Source organism: Molossus molossus, unplaced genomic scaffold (genome assembly GCF_014108415.1).
Source record: "Molossus molossus isolate mMolMol1 unplaced genomic scaffold, mMolMol1.p scaffold_m16_p_10, whole genome shotgun sequence".
NCBI lineage: Eukaryota > Metazoa > Chordata > Mammalia > Chiroptera > Molossidae > Molossus > Molossus molossus.
In genome coordinates, this window is record NW_023425345.1 from 4223513 (window position 1) to 4243728 (window position 20216).

The following is a 20216-nucleotide window of genomic DNA, read 5'->3' on the forward strand; positions in this document are numbered from 1 at the left end:
CTACAAGACTGTTCACACAACTAGACAGTCAGGAACAAGACAGACACCCCAATACGTGGAGGAAGGGAAGGGCGGGATCTTAGCAGCATTTCTTCTTTAAAGGAAAAAAAAAAAATGCACCCTGAATGACACCTTTTACTGGGTCTGTCTCCTGGCCCACGGGACCCACAGAGGCCTGAGAGCCCTCTCCAAGCTACTCCAAACCCAGGGGAGACACCAAAAAGTAGGGGTGCCAAGCCCAGCAGGACCATCTGCCCCGGGGCGGGTCTGGCCTGGGTCCTCAGCCTCAGGCAGAAAGCTGTCTGGGCCCCGGCCGCACTCCCCAACTTGAGCACTTACTTTCTGGAAGTCATAAGCTCTCAGTAAAAAAAATAAATATATATATGTCTGTCTCTCTATATGCATATATACACACACATGTGTCTGCACGGAAGGCCCGCGGCCAGGCCGCAGCGGGCGGGGGCCGCAGCGCAGCCGGACCGGGCTGCAGCTCGGGCCGGGCCGCGGCCCTGCGGGTCCAGCCTGCGGACGGGACGGGACGGTATTGCTGTCTGCCCCTGGCCCCTGAGGTAAGACGGCGAGACGGTGGGCGGCGGGCGGGCCGGCGGCCTCATCTCTTCCTCTTGCTGGCAGCGTCCGCGGGCGGCAGCTCTCCCGGCGGCTCGGCGGCGCCCCGCGGGTCCTTGCGGCGCTCGGCGGCCCAGGAGGGGCTCCGGGCCAGGCCGGGGGGCGCGGGGGCGGCGCGGGCGCGGCCGGGGCCGACGGCCAGGCTGCTGGTGCTGCTGAACCTCCTGGCGGGCGGCAGCCCCGGCGGCGCGGGCGGCGCGCAGAAGAGCGAGGTGAGCGAGAGGCTGCTGAGCGTCTCCGAGTGCTCGCTGCCCGCGCCCCCGCCCGCGCCGCCCCGGCCCGCGCCCTCCTCGTCCGACGGGTCCATGGAGTCGTGGTGGGTGCAGCCCGGGCTGGTGGAGCCCCCGCTGCTGTGGCTGCGCTGGTGCGCCCGCAGCCCGCGCCGGCTGAACAGGCCCCGGCCCCGCAGGCTGAGGCGGCGGCGGGCGGCGGGGGACAGGCCAGCGCGGGCGCCGGGCGCGGGCACGGGCGGCCCCAGGGCGCGCCGCGGGCTGTCGCTCAGGGTCAGGCTGTCCTCCAGCGTGGTCTGCAGGCTGCCCGCCGAGCTGCTGCGGCTGGCCTCCAGCGACGTGTCGCTCCCAGTGGCCTGCGGGGAGACACGGGGGTGGGGCTGCCCGGGGTCCCCCACCCTGCTCCTCCTGCAGCCTGCGGACCCCTCAGGTACTGCCTTCGCCACACCCGCAGCTCCCCGCGGCTTCTCCCCTCCGCCACCCACGCCCATCTGGGCTTCTGGGTGGCTCGCATGACAGTCACTGGAGCGGCCTCGGACTGGGCGCTCCAGCCCACCCTGCGCCCTGGTCCTCGGGGCAGCCAGGGTCATCCTACTCAAACGCAGACCCTGGCCTGAGGCCCTGCCCCACCCTCTGGGACCTCACTCCCCGCCCCCCACCTCTGCTCTGCCTGCTGCCTGCAAAGCTCCTGAACTACCCGCGCCGGCGCCCCCACAGACCCCTCTCCTGTGCACTGTTCTCCCGGTGCGTCACTGTCAAATAGGCTATACTTTGTATGCCCTGATGCTGGAACACACCACAAACTGTGAGCCCCAGGGGCAGGGGCTCTGGAGCTGCTGCGGCCTCTGTGCCTGGCACTCAGCCTGGCACATAGTCGGGGATGACAGCGACTGAGTGAACAAATGCCTGCGAGAGTCCTGGGCCCAGACCGGCCTCCACCGCTGTGTGATCTGGGGCAGCTCCCGCCTCTCCCTGAGCCCTGGACTGCGACCCACAGAATGGGGCTCTCAGGTCTGCAGGGCCCTCTGCGTGCCCAGCTGGTGGCCCTGGCCAATCCAACCTCCCATCCCCCAGGCCTGCCCCTCCACCTCCACCCAGAACTCCATTGCCCCATCAGGTGTCCCCCACCGGGGAGCTCCGGGAGTCAGGGGGGTGCCATACCTGCCGGAGGAGGGTGCAGTTGACACTCGGTGACCGCAGGGATGCCCAGGAGCCCTGCAGGGCAATCTTAGGGAGGATCCCAGCACCGGCCGCCTTCTCCTGCCCTTTCTGGCTGGCGGACACAGCAGGGTGGAAGAACTCCGCTGGCATGGGCAGGAGTGGGCTGGAGGCCTCTGGGGAGAAGGGGCTCGAAGGTGCTGCTGGGGAGGGAGGAGAGGGAGGTGGGGAGCAGGCTCGGGTTGGCAGGCCCCTGGAGGCTGGAGGGGAGGGGGCTACCTAACAAGCTGGCTGTGAGCTTATGGGCAAAGCTCCCTCTCTGAGCCTCGGTGTCCCCACTGTGAAAGCAAGAGAGAAATAGTGAGCCTGCCCTGTGACTCCTGGGAGGACAGGCACTGGGCAAAGGCAGCGCTTTTGGAGTGAAGTGGTCCCGGCTCAAGGGCCCCTAGGTTCCTGCCTCTGAGAAACAGGGACCAGATGCCTCCTGCAAGCGGTGGAGAGGAGGTTGTAAGAACCAGAGGCGGCTGTGCAGTTCCCTGCCCGGTGCCAGGAGCACAGCAGACATTATGAGTGCCACCCTCTAGGGCCTAACACCCCACAGGGTCCGGCCAGTTCTGGGGGGCCCATCTAGAACAGCAGATAGAGTGGGCTGAGCAGACACATTGCCACTGGATCTGTCTGGTCTGCTCCACTGGGGTGTGGAGACAGGCAAGGACAAGATGAAGGGAAAATGCAGGCTGGGCAGTGGGGATGGCCAGCAGCCTCTGCCCACAGTCCCTTCAGTCAGTGCCTTCGAGGGTGAGGGTGGCACGAAATAATTGGGGAATATGTACCCAAGGAAGCTGGACAGCATGAATATCCCCAGGTGCAAGGACTTCTATTCTATGTCATCTTATTATTTAAGGAAAATGGAAACCCAGGGGATGAGATTTCATTCAATCAGAATGACTCTTGGATCCTGTGCCCTGACTTTTGGTTCAGGATGTCTGTTTGGTTTAGGTCCTAGTACCTAAGCCACCATATCCAGTCGGGAAGCCACTGGTTTTAGGATAGGTCCTTGGAAAAGCCACTCGACCCCCAGCTCCAGGAAGGTGTTCAGTGCCAGGCCTCCCAGAAGAGTTTGAGGTAAGCTCAGGGTCTTGGGGACCCTTCTGCTGAGTTCATCTCTCTGTCCCCTTTCTCAGCCAGTGCTATCAAACCAGATTCCCGTCACCCTCCAAGAGGACTTGAGGTGAAGGTGAGCCCTATGATGGACAGACCAGCTCAGTCCTCTGTTCTGGGGCCGAAGCCAAGCCACGAGCCCGAAGCACAAACAGGATGCCGAGAATAGGGCCCAAGGATAAATGTCAGGACATTTTACAAAAGGACTAGAGAACCCTGGCCAGCTCGGCTCAGCAGTTAGTGTGTTGACCTGCAGACCAAAGGGTCATGGGTTTGATTCCCTGTCAAGGGCATGTACTTGGGTTGCAGGTTCGATCCCCAGCCCTGGTCGGGGTCATGTGGGACACAACCAGTCGGTATGTCTTTCACCTCAATGTTTCTCTCTCTCTCCCTCTCTCCCTCCCTTCCACTCTATCTAAAAATAATGGGAAAATATCCTTGGGTGAGGATTAACAACAACAAAAAAGTACTGGTAAGGTCAACAGGCTTTGTTGTTCAACATCATCTTGTGTGAAGATCTGTGGGATACACACGCCTCAAATTCAGCTCTAGAAAAGCATCTCAGTAATTCGGCAGCTTGCTTTTTGCTTGATGATGACAACTGTGTGCCAATCTGGTTTCCTTTCCACCATAGCTCCCGGGAACTCAGCGGGAAGCCTCCCTTAGCCCAGGTTTTTCATGTAATTTTTTTAATCCTCACCCAAGGATATATTTTTTTTTTATTGATTTTAGAGAAAGAAGAAGGGCTGCCTCCGGCGCACACCCCAACTGGGGATCGAACCCGCAACCTAGGTATGTGCTCTGACTGGTAATCAAACCTGCAACCTTTGGATGTATGGGATGATGCTCCACCCAACCGAGCCACCTGGCCAGGGTTTTGGTATAACTTTTGTCTCTCCTCTCTGCAGCATTTGGCTCTTGATCTTTCATCATTGTTATATCAGCCCTGAGGTTCCTCTCTATTATTGTTAGTTAGTTATCTGGTTTTTCCCCGACTCAACATAATAGTCTGGGGAAAAAATACTAAGGAAAAAACTCAACCAGCTGTCTCTGAAGCAGCCCCCCGAGAACAGGGCTGTGGGGAGCTGGTGGGTGCCTACTCCTCACCTTGGATGCTGTCATGTTTCAGCCAGGACCGGACGGGGTTGAATGAGATCGCCTCCATCTCGCACAGAAAGTTCTCTGGACTCGAGGATACGGCCGTGTTAGACAAGGGGAAGAAGCATTCACCCAGGTCCCCCACACGCGTGGGCTCAGGTGGATCTGGCTCGCCCTGCAGGAAAAGGGAGGTGGATGGGTTAGGATGGTGGAGAAGGAGGAGGGGCCAAGGCCCTCACAGCTGCCTTCATGCCCTTGATCCACAGTCCTTTGCTGGGCCGCACTCGGTGCCTGGGATGGCCTTCTCCTCGCCCTGTCCACCTGGCCAACAATGGGCATCTTCCAAAACCCAGGTGAAAGGGCCCCACCTCCAGGAAGCCTCCCTGATGTCCCAGGCAGGTCACAGTTGACTGCTCACTGCCCTCGACTCTGAGATCCTTGAGGACTGTGAAGGGTCTTCTTACTTGGATAAAAAGTATCCAAAGCAACAAGGAGCAGCAGAGGCCACAGGATGCCGTGATTGGGGTGCTGGCTGATTGTTGCTGTGTGACTTCAGGTAAATCACTCCACCTCTCTGAGCCCCACTGCCCTCATCTGACCAACAAGAGATGAGAGCCTGGCACACAGCAGGTGCTGCTTAAATGGTGCACTGGGAAGAAGCAGTGTCCTGGCAGAGCAGGACAGACTCAACCTGCAAGGACAGACTCGTCTGTCCAGGAGTCCACCAGGGCTGCTCACCTTGCTGTCTTTAGAGCGAAGTGGGCAGGCTGTCGGGTCCTCGAGACTCAAGTCATCGCCCAGCAGGATGGATGAGGACCTGTCTGAGTTCAGGGAGAAGGCCTCTGTCTCGGCCAGCTGTACCTGCAGGGAGAGGTGGCAGCCTCTAGTCACCCACGGGGCTGGTCCCTCAGAAAGATGCAGGATGGTGGTGAGAGAGGCTCAGATCTGCTGAGCATGGATGAGGGCATGCCCATCCTGGGAAGGGGCCCAGCCTAGGCGGGGTGCAGGAGTGGAGACATGATGGCGGCACAGCCAACAGAGTGCCAGGCCTGGGCCGAGCCAAGGGCACGCAGGTGCTATGAGCCATGAACTCCAAAGCCGGTCCACTTGCCCACAGACCAGTGTCCCTGGAGGCTGGCCATCATGAGCCTCGCTGGCGGCCAGGTCTCTGCCCAGAGCTGGGCTCTGGCCTCAGGCCAGCTCGCTGCAAGGCGCAGCCTTACCTCCTGCTTGTGCTGACACTTCCTGCAGCCAGCCGGGGAGGAGTAGTGGTGGAAGATGGAGCCAGACAGGTTGTCGATGATGGTCAGTTCCCCGTCCAAGGAGTCCTTGATGATTAAAGAGACGCTGTCCAGCCACAGGTTCTCCTAGGCGGACAGGACGGGTGGGGACAGGTGGGATTATCACTAGGTGGGGACTGCGGGGGCAGGGCACAGCGGCCCTCTGGTTCTCTGCACCTGTGGCCTGGGCCCGACCCACTTGTCACAGGGTCACACAATGCTGAGCAGGGTGGGGCCCCAAAAGACAGAAGTCTCTACCCGAGGCCACCTGGGCCAGCTTCCCTGCAGCCCAAGACCCCGCCTCAGCGACCCCAGCCCCTGCCCACCTGGGCTGGAGAGTAGCAGCGGCGGCACAGGCGGCCTTCTGAGTCACCCCCGCCGCCTGAGCCTCCTGGCCCTCGGCCCAGTGCCCCCGGGGAGCCGGCAGGCAGCCGTGGGCCGGGACCCAGGCCCTGGGCCATCTCGAGCTCAAGCTCTGCGTCCATCTCAGCGTCCTCCTGAGCCTCCTTGTTGCTGTCATCCAGGTGCTTCATGAGCACGGCCACCACCACGTTGATGAGCACGAACTGCGCCGTGAGCACAAAGCTGACGAAGTACAGCGGCGACACGAACTGCAGGCTGCTCAGGCAGCTGCGCTCGTCGTGGGTACAGTCCCGCAGCGTGTCCTGCGCCGGTGGGGAGGGCGGTGAGGACCCAGGGGCTGTCCTGCGGGAGCCCTTCTCCCCACCCCAGGCCGGAGCCAGGGGGCCTCCACGGGGTGATGGGCAGGCAGCCAATGCCAGGGCCCTGGCCCCAGGAGGAGCAGTGACTGCAGGCCCTGCCCGGGCTGCGGGCCCCAGTCCCCTCTGGCCCTGGCACCTGAGCACTGTCCAGCATTAAGGGGTGGACAGAGAGCCCGTTCTGGCCTCATCTGCACCTCGCTGTGCTTCCGGTCCCGGGCAGGGCCCTCTGCCTCTCTGGGCCCTGCCATGTGCAGTCGGGCGCTGGGCAGACAGAGGCTGGGAGCCCTGACCGTCAGGACTGTCACAGGCCCCTTGCTCTCAGAACCCAGCCTGAGCTCTCCCTCGCCAGCTTGCCCACAGGTACCTTCATGATCCCGTTCCAGTTGTCGCCGGTGGACACCTGGAAGAGCGTGAGGAAGGCCATGCCGAAGTTCTCAAAGGTGGCGTGCCGGCTCATGCCCTCACAGGGGTTCTCGTCGTTGCAGACTGAAAGGAGAGGTCAGCTGGCCTGCTGCAGAGCCCACCCGGCCTCCTCTTGGAATCCCCAGCCCCCAGGGGGAGAGACTGAGGCTCAGGGACGTGGCACAGAAGCTGGGCTCAGGCTCAGGTGAGTCTGGCTCCTCCCCAACTCAAGTATCAGTTTCGAAGGGAGAGGATGAGGTGTGAGGGCTGCCGTCGACGGAGCCCTGCCTCCTGGAGCTGGTCCTGTGCTGCCCTAGCTGTTCTGCTTGTGGGGATGCCCTGGCCCAGGGTGGGCACTGGCTCGTGGAGCCGGAGGAGGGGCTCCAAGTGGGGTCAACGTCATAGGCCTGGGGTGTACATGGACCCAGGCTAGCACCTCTCAAAAGCTCCAACTCACACGGGAGAGGGGTGTGGATGGTGGAGGGCTGCCCATCCATCCGCCCATGGCCTGCTGTGGGACCTCTCTCCAATACAAAGACCCTGATGTGACAGTCTGGAGGGTTCCCAGCCCCCCACCCCAAGGCCCTGGTCCAGACCAGCCCCCCCAAGCCCGCTTCACTCACCCAGCTTGCCGAAGAGCTCCACCCCCAGGGCGGCATAGATGAAGAAGAGCAGCATGAAGAGGAGGCCCAGGTTGCCCACCTGCGGAGACAGCGGGTGGGGCTGGGCAGGGCCTGGGGTGGGGAGCGAGGCTGCGAGGCCTGGGGGGGTTGGGGTGAGGGCGCGCAGGCCCCGGGCCCCTGCCTGAGGGTCAGGGCAGCGGTAACATTTCACCAGGCTCTGTGTCCATGTCTGCCACCCCCCGCAGGACCTCCAGGAGGGCAGGCTGGGCCCGGCACAGGGCACAGGATAATGGTAAAATGCTTGTGAAACCTTTACTGTCAGAGGCCTGGATTCAAGCACTTCTTATTTATTAGTTCACTTATCCCACATGATGAACCATAAACTCTCGTTCACCCCATTCCTCAGATGAACAAAGAAATGTACTGAGAGGTGAAATACCCAGGGTCACACCACTAGTACTAGGGTAGGACTGAGATTCAAACCCAGCCCACTGGCCCCGGGGTCCATGGACACAATCACTGCCCCATACTCAGGTGTGTGGTCAGTGCCATCCCCAGGTGAATACAGAGAGGAGGGGAAGACTGTCTCAGCAACACTGCCACCTCCTCCACGAAGCCTGCCCAGATTCCTCCAGGCAGTCTGGGATGCAGTCTGACAGTGTGAGTGTAACTGGCGTGTCTCTGTAGCTCTGGGAAGCCTTCGAGAGCAGGAACAGGGCTAGATTAAGCCAGGTCTGCTTCCTCCGACCAGCACAGAGCCTGGCCATGGACACAGGAATCATGCAGGACTGAGGGCCCCAGAAGCCTCCTGAATACCCAGCCACCCCTGCCCCACAGCTCCTGTGGGAGAAAAATGACCCAGATTCCACACCTGTGTCAAATCTACCCATGTGCTAGAGATGGCCTTTAACTCATGCTATGGATAAGATAAGGCTCGAACACATTCTTGCCCCAGAAATGTCTCCTAGATCCCTCAGAAGGCCTGCATGAGTAAGTCAGAAGGTGTTCACACTAATTGCTGAAAAGTAAAGCACGTTCATCAGAGCCTCTTAATGTGTTTCTGCTCCAGAGGAGGGTTCCCTTCCAAGCTGCTCTACAATCACCCCGACGGTGTCCGACTAATTAAATGATACTCATTCATTAATGAAATGAGCCCTTACTGAGCACCCACGAGGCAAGGTGGGAGGCCCTGGCAGCCGAGGGGATCGTGTGCGTGGCCCCAGCGGCATTTGTGCACAGGTCCCACCTCGCCTTTCCTCAGCCCGTCCTCCGCCCCCAGCCTGGTCCAGAGCTTGCCCGGCTGCAACCACCTCCTCACCCACCCCCCTGCCTCCAGCCTCTCCCGCCAACCCACTCTCGCCAACCCACTCTCCTCTGAGTCGCCAGAGCTGCCTCCTAAAAGGGCGAGGCCTCTCCTGTCCAGAACCTCCTGTGGTGCCCACTGCCTGCAGGACTAAGCTTGAGTTTGCTTCCTGGCATCAAGGGCCTGGCCTGGCCCTGCAGACCCTCCCAGCCTGCTCATCCAGCCGTAAGGAAAACAGACCCCGTTTGCATACTCTGTTCCCTCTGCCAGAAAGACCCTCTCTGTCTATGACTGGTAAATGCCCCCTCCTCACCCTCAAAGCCCAGGTCACCAGTCACCTCCCCCAAGTAGCCTTCCCTGATGCCTCCTCCCTCTGTGTAGGAGGGAAAGGGCCAAAGTTTCATTGTTATAGCACTTTACAGAGAGCCAAGGCAATGTCCAGGGTCAGCCAATAGATTTTGAGACGTAAGCGCCCCTCCATTATAGTTGTTGACGTAACTATAATTACTACCGAGCCAGGGACCACCTGGGTTCTTCATGTGCTCTGTGCAAACTCAGGGTTGCCCTGGGGAACCACCCAAGCATACCTCGGGGTCAGAACAAGGGGAAGGGGGGAGGGGAAGAAGGCCAGTACAGCTGGGGGCACACACTCACCACCCCGTCTCCATCCTTAGCAGACTCTTATGTGGCACTTCCTATGACCTAGGTCCCGTTCAGTACTTTATAACTCTCACTGTTTAAACCACACAACGCCCTTTGAGATAAACACTGTTATCCCCCATTTCATAGGCAAGGAAACCAAGGCATGAGAAGCTGAGTCATGCCCAAGGTCTCACAGGGAACGAGGCTTTGATCCCAGGCAGGGTGGCGACAGGCTGGGCTCCACGTGCTTCCTGCCTGCACAGCCTGAAAGCCCAGCCCTCACCTACATCTTCCACCCGGCACATTCTTTTGAAGGGATTTAGTATTAGGAAAAACCACATCTTTGTCCCGGCCAGTGTGGCTCAGTGGATGGAGCATTGTCGCATGGACTGAGAGGTCCCGGTTCAATTCCCGGTTCATGTCTGGGTTTTGGGGGGCACCTGATCAATGTTTCTCTCTCTCTCCCTTCCTCTCTCTCTCAAAACAAAAACAAAAAACCCACATCTCTTTGAATGAATGTTCCCGCTTTTAATCCAGACCTGGTGAGAGTCATGTCACTTTCCCTTTGCAACTGGGCTGCTGGGAAGCTCACACCAAACTCGAGAATGGAACTCAGTAACGCTTCTCGCCTACGTCACTGAGAACTAGCTTTGTTTTCGTCTTTGCGGAGCTGTTCATCTTCAATCCTCATTTTTAGTGTGCTGCATCTGTGCCTTTTATTTTAAGGTGCCTAAAGTTCCTTGAGACTAGATAAGTCAGAACGAATAAAGGAATGTGCATGAGGTCCACCTCAGCACGGAGGCCCCCCTGAGAGGAGGCAGCAGGGAGGCCTTAAGTTGTCAGGACAGCAGGGGAGGGAGAGGCTGGGCCTGCAACATTCCCAGGAGGATGAACGATGACCCCGCTGTGGCCCAGACCCTGCGTCCCTCCCACTGACCAGTGGGATGAGGGGTGAGGAGGTGGCAGCTTTGCTGACTTCACAGGATCTGCACCCAGTCCAGGGTCTCATGCTGCCCCTCCTAGATTGTCAAAACAGAACCTCTCTGTCCACATCGCCATCTCCTGCCAAGCCACCCTGCAAGGTCAAGCTCAAAGTCCCCTGACACCTGCCCTGATCTCCCCACACTGTCCTGAGGCATCTGTCTCCCCTACCAGCCTGGTGACCCCTGAGGGCAGAATGTGGGTCCCCAAGGGCCAGCCCAGGGCCTGATAAAGAGCAGGGTTGGAGAGGACATGGTGACATCAGGAAGAAGGAGGCGGAGGGGACCTGTTCCATCTCTCACAGCCCAGGCTCAAGCTGCTTCTCTGGAGACAAAATTCTTCGCTGGCTCAGGACAGGTTCAGGACAGGGCCCAGGGTGACAGCCGGCCACAGGCAGGAGGGGCTGCGGAAGGGAGCGGCTCTTACCTGGGGCAGAGCTTGCACCACGGTGTCCAGCAGGGCCCGCATCCCCGTGGCCATCTTCAGCAGCTTCAGCACTGCGGGTGAGACCCAGCCCAGCCCACTCAGCCCAGCCAGTGGGGACGTGCCATGCACGCGTGTGCACGTGTGTAAATGCCACAAGAACATGGGTGCAGCTACAGGGTGAGTGGGGGTGCGCACGAAAACATGCAGCACCAGGTGTGGACACTGGTATAAAAAAGACCAAGAGCCCTGGCTGGTTTGGCTCATTGGTTAGAGCATTGGCCTGCGGACCAAAGAGTCGCAGGTCCAATTCCGGTCAAGGGCACGTACCTCAGTTGTGGTTCATCCCCGGCCCTGGTTGGGGTCATGCGGGAGGCAACCAATCAATGTGTCCCTCTCATGCCTATGTTTCTCGTTCTCTCCTTCTCTCTCTCTCTCTCTCTCTCTCCCTCCCTCTCACTCTATCTGAAGATAAATAGAAAAATATCCTTGAGTGAGGATTAAAAAAAAAAGACCAAGAGACTCATACAACTCAACAAAAGGAAGACAAAGAATCCAATTAAAAATGGGTAGAGGACCTGAACAGACACTTCTGCAAACAGGACATACAAATGGCCAGGAGACATGAAAAAATGCTCAATGTCACTAATCACCAGAGAGATGCAAATTAAAACAACTATGAGGTATCACCTCACACCTGCCAGAATGGCTGCCATCAACAAATCATCAAACAAGTGCTGGCGAGGTTGTGGAGAAAAGGGAACCCTAGCACACTGCTGATGGGAATGCAGACTGGTGCAGACACTATGGAAAACAGTGTAGAGTTTCCTCAAAAAATTAGAAATGGAACTGCCATTTGACCCAGTGATCCCACTTCTAGGAATGTATCCTAAGAATCCCAAAACACCAGTTAGAAAGAATATATGCACCCCTATGTTCATAGCAGCGCTATTTACAATAGCTAAGATCTGGAAACAGCCCAAGTGCCCATCAGTAAATGAGTAGACAAAAAAGCTGTGGTACATATACACAATGGAATACTATACAGCTGTAAAGAAGGATTACCCTTTGAGACAACATGGAGACACCTGGAGATGATTATGCTAAATGAAATAAGCCAGTTAGAGTCAGGCAAATATTACATGATCTCACATATATGTGGGATCTAATAAACACAATAAACCAATGAATAAAATTGAACCAGAGGCAAAGAAACACAGAACAGACTGACGAATCTCAGGGGGAAGGGAGGAGGGAGTGCGTGGGAAGAGATTAACCAACAAATTTATATGCACGAACTGCCCATGAACACATACAGTAGGGTGTTGAAGGCCTGGGGTGAGGTGGTGAGGGACAAAGGGGGAAATAGGGGAAACACTAGTAATACTCTCAACAATAAAGATTTTTAAAAGACCAAGAGAAGGAGGGGACACCCAGTGGGAACTGAGGGATAAAAAGCATGTGAGAGAGAAAAAAAGCGTATGAGTGACTGCCTAATTCACCGCACGGAAGCAAAAATGACCAAGTAAGTGCCCTCGTCTCTTCCTGCGGTTCAAGAGGCTCCACACACCCATCCCCACCTCGGAATCTGCAGGCCACAGGCATGTGCAGGAGAAGAGTAAGAGGCACCTGGGTGAGCACTGAGGTAGGAGGATTTGGGAAGAAGTGTGGGGACAGCCTTGGGGTGAGAGGGAGGTCTGGGAGAAGAAAGGGGATCTGAAGAAGCATCGAGGCCCCTGTGTCCCAGCTGGTGTTGGAGAAACACCAGTGAGGAGCCCGTCATCCCAACCTGAGACTGGACCGCACGGGTTGTGGTGTGATAAGGGGGGAGGCGCTGTGTGCTGTACAGCTCAGCCTGTGGGCAAGGGCACAGGAATGTGTACACACAGGAGCGAGTGTATGTCGGGCATGCAGGCCTCCTGGCTTCTGTTCTCCCTGCTCAGCAGGAAGCCCACTGTGCCCACACTCCCCTCCCCCTGCCTGTCCTCTGCCCTCACCCCGGGCAATGCGCAGAACCCGCATGATGCGGATGATGGTGGGGTTGATGGGCAGTGCTGCGTTGATCTCAATCTCCTCCAGCGTGATGCCCATGACCGACAGCAGCACGATGGCCAAGTCCAGCTGGTTCCACCTGCTCAGGGGACACAGGAGGCCCGGAGTGGGAAACAACGTGAGAGCCACTCTAGTTTAGACACACTTCAGTTCGGAGGAGCTGCCCAGCTCTCCACCCTCCTGTGGCTGACGGGGATGTGTGGCCACCCTTCCAGCAAGCCCCTCAAGACCCCACTGAATCTAATTCCTTCCCTGCCCCTGGACAGCCTCCAATTCCTCAAGCAAGGGGCTAACCAGTCTGAATAAATATGTCTGTCTTCCTGCAGAAGAAAAGGGCTCTGACTTCTGGCTGTGTGGCCTAGGCCTAGTCCATCAAGCTCTCTGAACCTTGTCTGTTCCCTCTGAAAAGGAGTAAGGAATGCCCTGCTCTGCCTGTGGAGTATGGAGGACCCCCAGGAGATGTGCTGAGGAGACTTGGTAGGATACCCTGCACCCCTCAGGAAGGACCATATCTACTCCCTGCTCAGGGCTATAGGCAGCACCCAGGGGCCACTGGCCATCAGTCCTCAGACACATTAATTTCCCTCCTCTGGCTGCTCCAGGCTTCCTCGGGGATCAAGACTACTTCCTCTTCCTGTAGCCCCTTCTGTGCTGCCATGGCCTGGCCCAGCCACTCACCGGTCCTTGAAGAAGCGCCTCAGACCAAATGCCACCAGCTTCAGCACAGCCTCCAGCACAAAGACGGTGGTAAACATGTAGTTGCAGTACTTGAGGGCTGTCTCCAGGGACTATGGGGGGAGGGCAAAGAGAAGCATGATCCAGACCCTATGACCTGCCCCCCACTTTCCTCCAGTCAGATAGTCTCTGCCTTTTAAGAGGAGAATTTAATTAATCCATTCACTTTGAGTGCAATGACTTATGTATCTACTTATATTCCTTCCATCTTATGTAACGTGCACTATTTATTTCACCGCTATTTCCTTTTCCTTATTTCTGCTGGTTTGGCCCAGACACCCCTCTTTGGAAGTAGTGTTGGGTAATGGTTAAGGGACATGGTTAAGAACCAGACTGCCTAGATTTGAATCCTGGCTCAGCACTTACTCCTTGTTCACTATGACTTTGGGCAAGTCACTTGACCTCTCTGGGACTTCGTTTTCCAATCAGTTAACTGGGGACGATAATAGTACCTTACTCAGAAAATTACTGTGAAAATTAAATGAGCTAATGGCCCTGCACCAGACTGGACTACATACTTAAACACTTGGTAAATGTGAGCTATTATTATTCCATTTCTTCATGTTAATTTGGAAGTTCTACAAATACCATCCCTTTCTGCCAGTGGTTGCCTTCCTTTTCCCTGCATATATAACATTCCTCTCCTATCATTTAAAATGAGATACTGCCCTGGCCGGTTTGGCTCAGCGGTTAGAGCATCGGCCCGTGGACCAGAGAGTCCTGGGTTCGGTTACCGCTAAGGGCACGTACCTCGGTTGCCGTTTGTCCCCTGCCCTCATTGGGGTTGTGTGGGTGGCAGCCACTCTATGTGTCTCTCTCATATCAATGTTTCTCTCTCTCTCTTCCTCCCTCTCTATCTGAAGATAAATGCAAAAATAAAAGTGTCCTCAGGTGAGGATTAAAAATAATAATAATAAAATGAATGAAACGAGACACTAACTCCTCACCTGGAGGCTCTGCTCCCCTCCTCTTTCCCCCATCTCTGACAAGCCTTTGGAATGCACTTGACCCTCTGAGCCCCACACATGCCCCTCGTGCACACTGCCTGCAACTTGCTGGGAGCTGGTCACCCTCTCCCACCTCTGTGTTTGCCTCCAACAGTTCTGTCCGCTGGACTGCCCCTCCCCCAGACCCTACATGCCCAGATAGCAGTGAGGGCCACATGACAGTCCTTAAATGCAAATCAAAGTTCCAGACCTGGCTCCACTACTTACTGGCTGACTAACCAGAGCAGCATATTTTACCTCTCTGAGCCTCAGTTTCTTCACCTACAAAATCTGGAGAAAATCCCCTCCCCCACCTTAAGGTCAATATAAGGCTGAGAGAGTTAAAATCTGTAGCATGTTCGGCAAAAAGTCATATTAAACACACCACAGCTACTGTTCTCCGTATTCAAGGTGGGGTTCAAATGTCACCTCCCCACTCACCAGAAATGAGAGACCTTTATCTCTGGCCTTTCTCTTTCATTCATCTGTCCTACCAGGCCATGAGCTTCCTGGGCATAGGGCCCGGCATGGGGGGACTGCTCAGGTGCTGCCCCCTCCTGTCCCTGGAGTGGGGTCCTGCTGAGGTCCTGCTCCCCATGAAACCTCAGGCCAGGAATAGGACTGGGGCTCACCGGTGGCTGGTTGTAGTGCTCCAGGGACATGGTGACCACATTTAGGCAGATGATGAAGGTGATGAAAATGTCCAGGTAGTGGCTGGTGCACATGGAGTGAATGAACAGCCGGGTGGGACAGTAGGTGGCATAGTAGGGCAGCCGCTGGGCCTCTGCCAGGGGTACATGGGGGAAGGCACAGACCACAGAGGGTGGCCAAAGGAGGAACAGAACATGTGGAGGGAGAGGCAGAGGGAAGGGAGGAAGCAAAGGGGAGAGATGTCAGTCCATCCAGGCCCTAATCAGTTAGGTCCCTCCACCCAGCCAGGGGCCACAAGGGAAATGGGTAAGATGTAGCGTGGGAGGCAGAGAACAGGACACTGATTCTCTCCACCCACCCCGGAAGTGCCCCTGGCAGGAGCTCCTGGTCTGCTCTGGGAGGACAGGGGGCCCACAGCTCAGAGTCAGGCATCCAGGCTCTGCCTTTGCTCTGTGCCTGGACTGTGACACCTGATTGGCATTGGTGTCACCATCAAGCTCCAGGTGGACATGGATAGGGCTCAGGTCACCCAGACAAGCAGACGCTGGGGCAAGGGGCAGGACAGAGCCACAGGGGCTGTGTCCTTCATCCCTTCCAGCTCCAAAGGCCCAGAGGCTGGTGTTGGGCCCAGGCCCCCTGGAGGATCGGCGGCGGCAGCGGGCAGAGGCCGCCACCCACTCACTCCGGCGCTTCTTTTCCAGGCGCCGCAGCCGCTTCTCCTCGCGCCGCCGCGCCTCCTCGGCCTCCTGGTGCTGCCGGCACTTGTGGAAGTTCTCCACCACGACGCCCACGAACATGTTGAGCACGAAGAAGCTGACGATGAGCAGGAAGGAGATGAAGTACAGCAGCATCCAGGGGTTGTGGTTGGGCACGGGCTGCGGGGAGCCAGACAGGGCTGATGCAGGCGGACCAGCATCGCAGGGCCTGCGGTGGCCGGCAGGGGGCACCCTACCGCGCGGAGCCTCGGTGTGGTGGTGATACTAACACAGGGCCCGCCCTCTAGGCGGCCGTGAGGTTTGAAGGAGGAAGCAGAGAAAGTGCCCACCTGGGCCTGCCTGGCACAAGAAAGGTGCTCAGCAAAGACAGCCCCTCCCCTTCCCTGCTCCAGCTGCTGCCTCCTGGACACATATCCACCTGTTGTCTTCCTCTCACCCACCCATCCCCTTATTCATTTGTCCACCCATCATCCATTCATCTATTCATCCATCCATCCACCACCCACCCATTCACTTATTCATCCATCCATCCACTACCCACCCATCCACTTACCCATCTGTCCACTCATCATCCATCCATCTATTCATCCACCACCCACCCATCCACTTATTCATCCATCCATCCACCCATCCATCTACTTATTTATCCATCTAGAAATAAGGCAGCCAGCAGAAGGGAAAGCACATCCCTTGTGGAGTCCGTGTGTCTGTGTGTGTGGGGGGGGTGTATGTGTGTGGTTGGGGTGGTGGGCAGGAGGGGTACACAGACTAAGAAGTGGAGAAAGATGTCTCCCAGTGTTCTCATTCCCTACCTAGCCCCAGAAGGGACCCCTATTCTCAGGAGGATCTTGGGAGCAAGAGCTCAAGCCTCCTACCAGGCCCAATCACCTCCCTGACCCCCTTCTCCCATCCCACCCTCAGATCCATCCTCACCCAGCAGCACAAGAAGCTCCCACAAGCAGACCTGAGGTCACTCCCTTGCTAGAACACCTTCACCGACTCCCACTGCGCTCAGATGGACTCCAGCCCTTGCCATGCCCGGACCACCCAGTCCTGCTCGCCTCCTCCTCACCTCCTGCCGTTCTCCTCGCTCTGTACTCCCAGACCTCATCGCACGACTCCCTGAATGTGTCACGCTCTGGTCTCAGGCCTGCACCTGCTGTCTCCCTGTCAGCTGACTCAGCCCCTCTGCACTCACAAGGCAGGAGCAGCTTGGAGGAATGTCCCTACAGAGCAGGGGGCTTCGCGAAGCAAATGGAACAATGACTCTCACTACCCAGGGAGTGGCCCTACTGGCAAAGGATTCAGACCAGGATGGTGAGAAGCGGGCTGCGGCTGACAGTGGGAGACACTGGGCTGTGCTTGCGGACACCAGTCTCAGACCACTGGGCCCCAAAGCCACCGTGTCCCTTCCCCGCTGACTGGCCCCTGCCACACCCACCTGCTGGTCCACAGCGACAGCATCCAGGCCGTTGTACATGATGTTCACCCAGCCGTCCTTGGAGGCCAGGACAAAGAGGGACATCAGGGCCTGGAAGACATGGGGAGGGGAGGGGATAGAGGTGAGGAACACAGGCCACTCAGGCTGCATCCACCCCTCCTCAGCTCTCCATTTTTCTGCTTCTGGGAGGCAGAGGGACAAGAGGCCTTCCCCATATGGAGGACAGACCTGTGCCCTCAACTGACAAAGCTTTTCTGAGGACCTGTGTGCCTGCCACATACCCTGCAGGCACTGCTGCAGGAGGAGCACTGGGCCAGGAGTCCTGGGTTCCCGTCTCAGCTCTGAAATTAACTGAGCAAGAAAATTCATGAGTTCCTGCCCCTCGCCCACAGGATGGAGCTAATACTTAAGTGGCTGCCTGCCAGGTTTGCTGGCAGAGTCAGCTGAGAAACCGGAAGGTTCCTGATAAACATGAGGCCCCTGCTACCGCCACTCCAAGTTTGCCTCTAGCTCATGAGAGAAGTCAGAAGCCTGGGTCACAGCCCCAGCTCTGCCACTAAATGGCTGGTTGACTGGGGGAAAGTTCCTTGACGTCTCATCTTTCTTGTCTGTAAATGGCAGTAATTACTATCACTAATGTGAGGTTTTGAGGCAGAGGTGATCCACAGGAGACAGCAGCCAAGGCTCCTACACAGACGGCAGCCAAAGCATCCTCCTGTCCCTTCAACAGGGCTACGAAAGTTAGTGGGTTCACAAAGGGTCCTGGACCAGCAGGTATCGCCCGGCAGTCACACGCCCTCCTCTGCACACCTCTCCCCTCCCATGCTCCCACCACACTGCTCATTTTTTCTAGCTCAGGGCCCTGGGCAAGGAAATGGCGCTCTGGGACGGGTCTACTGCCTGCACTGACCTCTCCTTCCAGCAAAGACCCGTCCTCTTCCATTGCAGCCGGGCATGAGGCTAAGGGCTTCCAGGAGAGGGCTCGGGCCCAGGAGCAGGGCAGGGGCACAGAGGAAGCCCTCCTGGCCAGGGAGGCAGGCGAAGCCCTCACAGGCCAGGGGCAAATGCCTCTGTAAGCCCTTGGACCACAGAGGCCCGAAGCACAGAGAGCCTGAGACTGGGAGTCACAGATCTGCCATCGTCGTCTCCATTCATAGATGGGGACACTGAGGCACAGAGAGTGACTGGAACGTGCCTGGGGCACACAGCTGGGAGTAGCCTAGCAAGGAGACAAAGGCCCTGGGCTGGGCTGTAACCCTCTTTAGCTCTGCGTGCCGAGAGCACCCTACTTAGGGGCCCAGGGCATCAGCCTGGCATCGAGCATGCTCGAAATGGAAAGGGCTGGAATGCTCCATGGGAGCTGGGGCCTAGGCCTGGTGCTGGGGCCAGGGGTTAAGAGCAAAGTCATCAAAGGCCCCCACTGGCTTTCCCTCCGCTTCTTGGAACATCTTTTTTAAAACATCTATCTTTCCAGCCACCGAGTTGTCAATAGCTTGGAAAGGCACTGCTTCTGGAGAATCTGGAGCAGATGGGAGAGCGGCTGTGTCCCAGGTCCTGCCCCCTTCCCCAGCCACGCACTGCGTCTCTGTGGCCCGAGGGGTCTCTCTGAGAGGGCATGGGGAGTGGGTCTCTGGTCATGTGGGGTGAGTTCCGGTGGGAACCAGCTGGAGGGTCCCAGCAGAGGGGCAGGGCATGGGCCCTGGACTACTTGGACCTCGATCCTGCTCCTTCCCTGTGTGACCTGGGGAAGGCACTGCCCATCTGGTCATACTCAGCCACCTTGGTGGGCCTTCCAGAAACAGGAGCATTTGGGAGGGAGGGGGAAGTTTCTCTGTAGGCATCTAGCTGGGAATTCTCATCTGGGGCACTACCCAGATGACCACGCCTGGCAGGCCACCAGGAGGGGAGACCAACAGCAAGGCAGGAACTGGGCAGGGGCCTGCCTGTGACTGGAGAGACAGGAGGGCAGAGGAGATGGGTGGTGGGAGAGGAAACCCACCGTGGGCCAGGGGCTGGGCACACTTTCATCTCTACCCCAGACTGTCTGGTGGGCTATAACATTCCCATTGTCCAGATAAGGAAACTGAGGCTCAGAGAGGCCACACTGACAGTAAGTGTCAGAGCCAGGATTGACACCCATGTCTGGCTGACTTTAAAACCTCTGTCAGAGTCCCATGGGTGGGGGCTGGGGGCCGGGAACCAGGGTCACTGAAGCGCCTATGAAGCACCAGGCACCTGCTGGACACTGCACTCAGGATCCCTAATCCTCACGCCACCTGGACGGTGGTGCTACTCCTATCCATGCTACAGCAGGGGAGCTGAGGTTTGGAAAGGAGAAGTCACAGGGTCATTCCTGCAGGCAGGACTGGAGGCTGGTCTATAAGCCCAAGCTGGTGGTATTGAAGAGCTATCAGTCCTCCCACTGGGGTGACCAGGTAAGGAAGGGGTGGGTGGGTGGAGCTCACCTGGCCCAGGTTGTCAAAGTTGTACTTGTGATGGACCCAGCGGTAGTTGGCAGCCATGCAGTCAGAACGGTTGGTGATGTTGCGGGTGTCCACACCTAGACAGTGGTAGAACTTGCCCTTGAAGAGCTGGGGGGAAGGGACACAGGGTGAGTGACCGTCCTGCCAAGGCTCCAGGGTGGGGTAGGGTGTAAATCAGGACAGAGGCTGCTCCTCAGGAGACCTTCCTCTGTGCACAGCCAGGCCACGCACTCAACTACACCATCACCCCAAGTCCCCAGCACGAAGTGGGGCTACCTCACCCCATCTCACAGATGAGGAAACTAAAGCCCAGGGCTGACATGTCGTTTTCTCAAAGTCACTTGAGATTTAGGAAGTGGCAGAGCCAAGGTTCACACGCTGAGCTTTCCACAGACCCGAGATCAGACCCCGTACCTGCACTGGAGATCAGGGCAGGGACCCCACGGGGCAAAGATGCCTGCACATCCCCAGGGGGACAGACTCTCTCTCTCTCTCATCAGGG

General features: G+C 57.6%; 1 protein-coding gene across 1 annotated transcript in view; it reads right to left on the reverse strand.

Moving 5' to 3' along the window:
- Positions 1-396: 396 nt before the first annotated feature.
- The window catches only part of CACNA1I (calcium voltage-gated channel subunit alpha1 I), a 94866-nt gene continuing 75046 nt past the window's right edge, over positions 397-20216 (reverse strand). Inside the window, exons 22-36 of the mRNA XM_036251178.1 lie at positions 19697-19822; positions 17232-17321; positions 15757-15949; positions 15056-15207; positions 13381-13490; positions 12648-12781; positions 10654-10724; positions 7302-7380; positions 6641-6762; positions 5881-6219; positions 5498-5641; positions 5013-5135; positions 4284-4449; positions 2019-2215; positions 397-1213 (exon numbers count right to left, since the gene is read on the reverse strand). Of these exons, the coding sequence (XP_036107071.1) occupies positions 611-1213; positions 2019-2215; positions 4284-4449; positions 5013-5135; positions 5498-5641; positions 5881-6219; positions 6641-6762; positions 7302-7380; positions 10654-10724; positions 12648-12781; positions 13381-13490; positions 15056-15207; positions 15757-15949; positions 17232-17321; positions 19697-19822 (2649 nt within the window). The 3' untranslated portion in view covers positions 397-610. The remainder of the gene's footprint in view (positions 1214-2018; positions 2216-4283; positions 4450-5012; positions 5136-5497; positions 5642-5880; positions 6220-6640; positions 6763-7301; positions 7381-10653; positions 10725-12647; positions 12782-13380; positions 13491-15055; positions 15208-15756; positions 15950-17231; positions 17322-19696; positions 19823-20216) is intronic.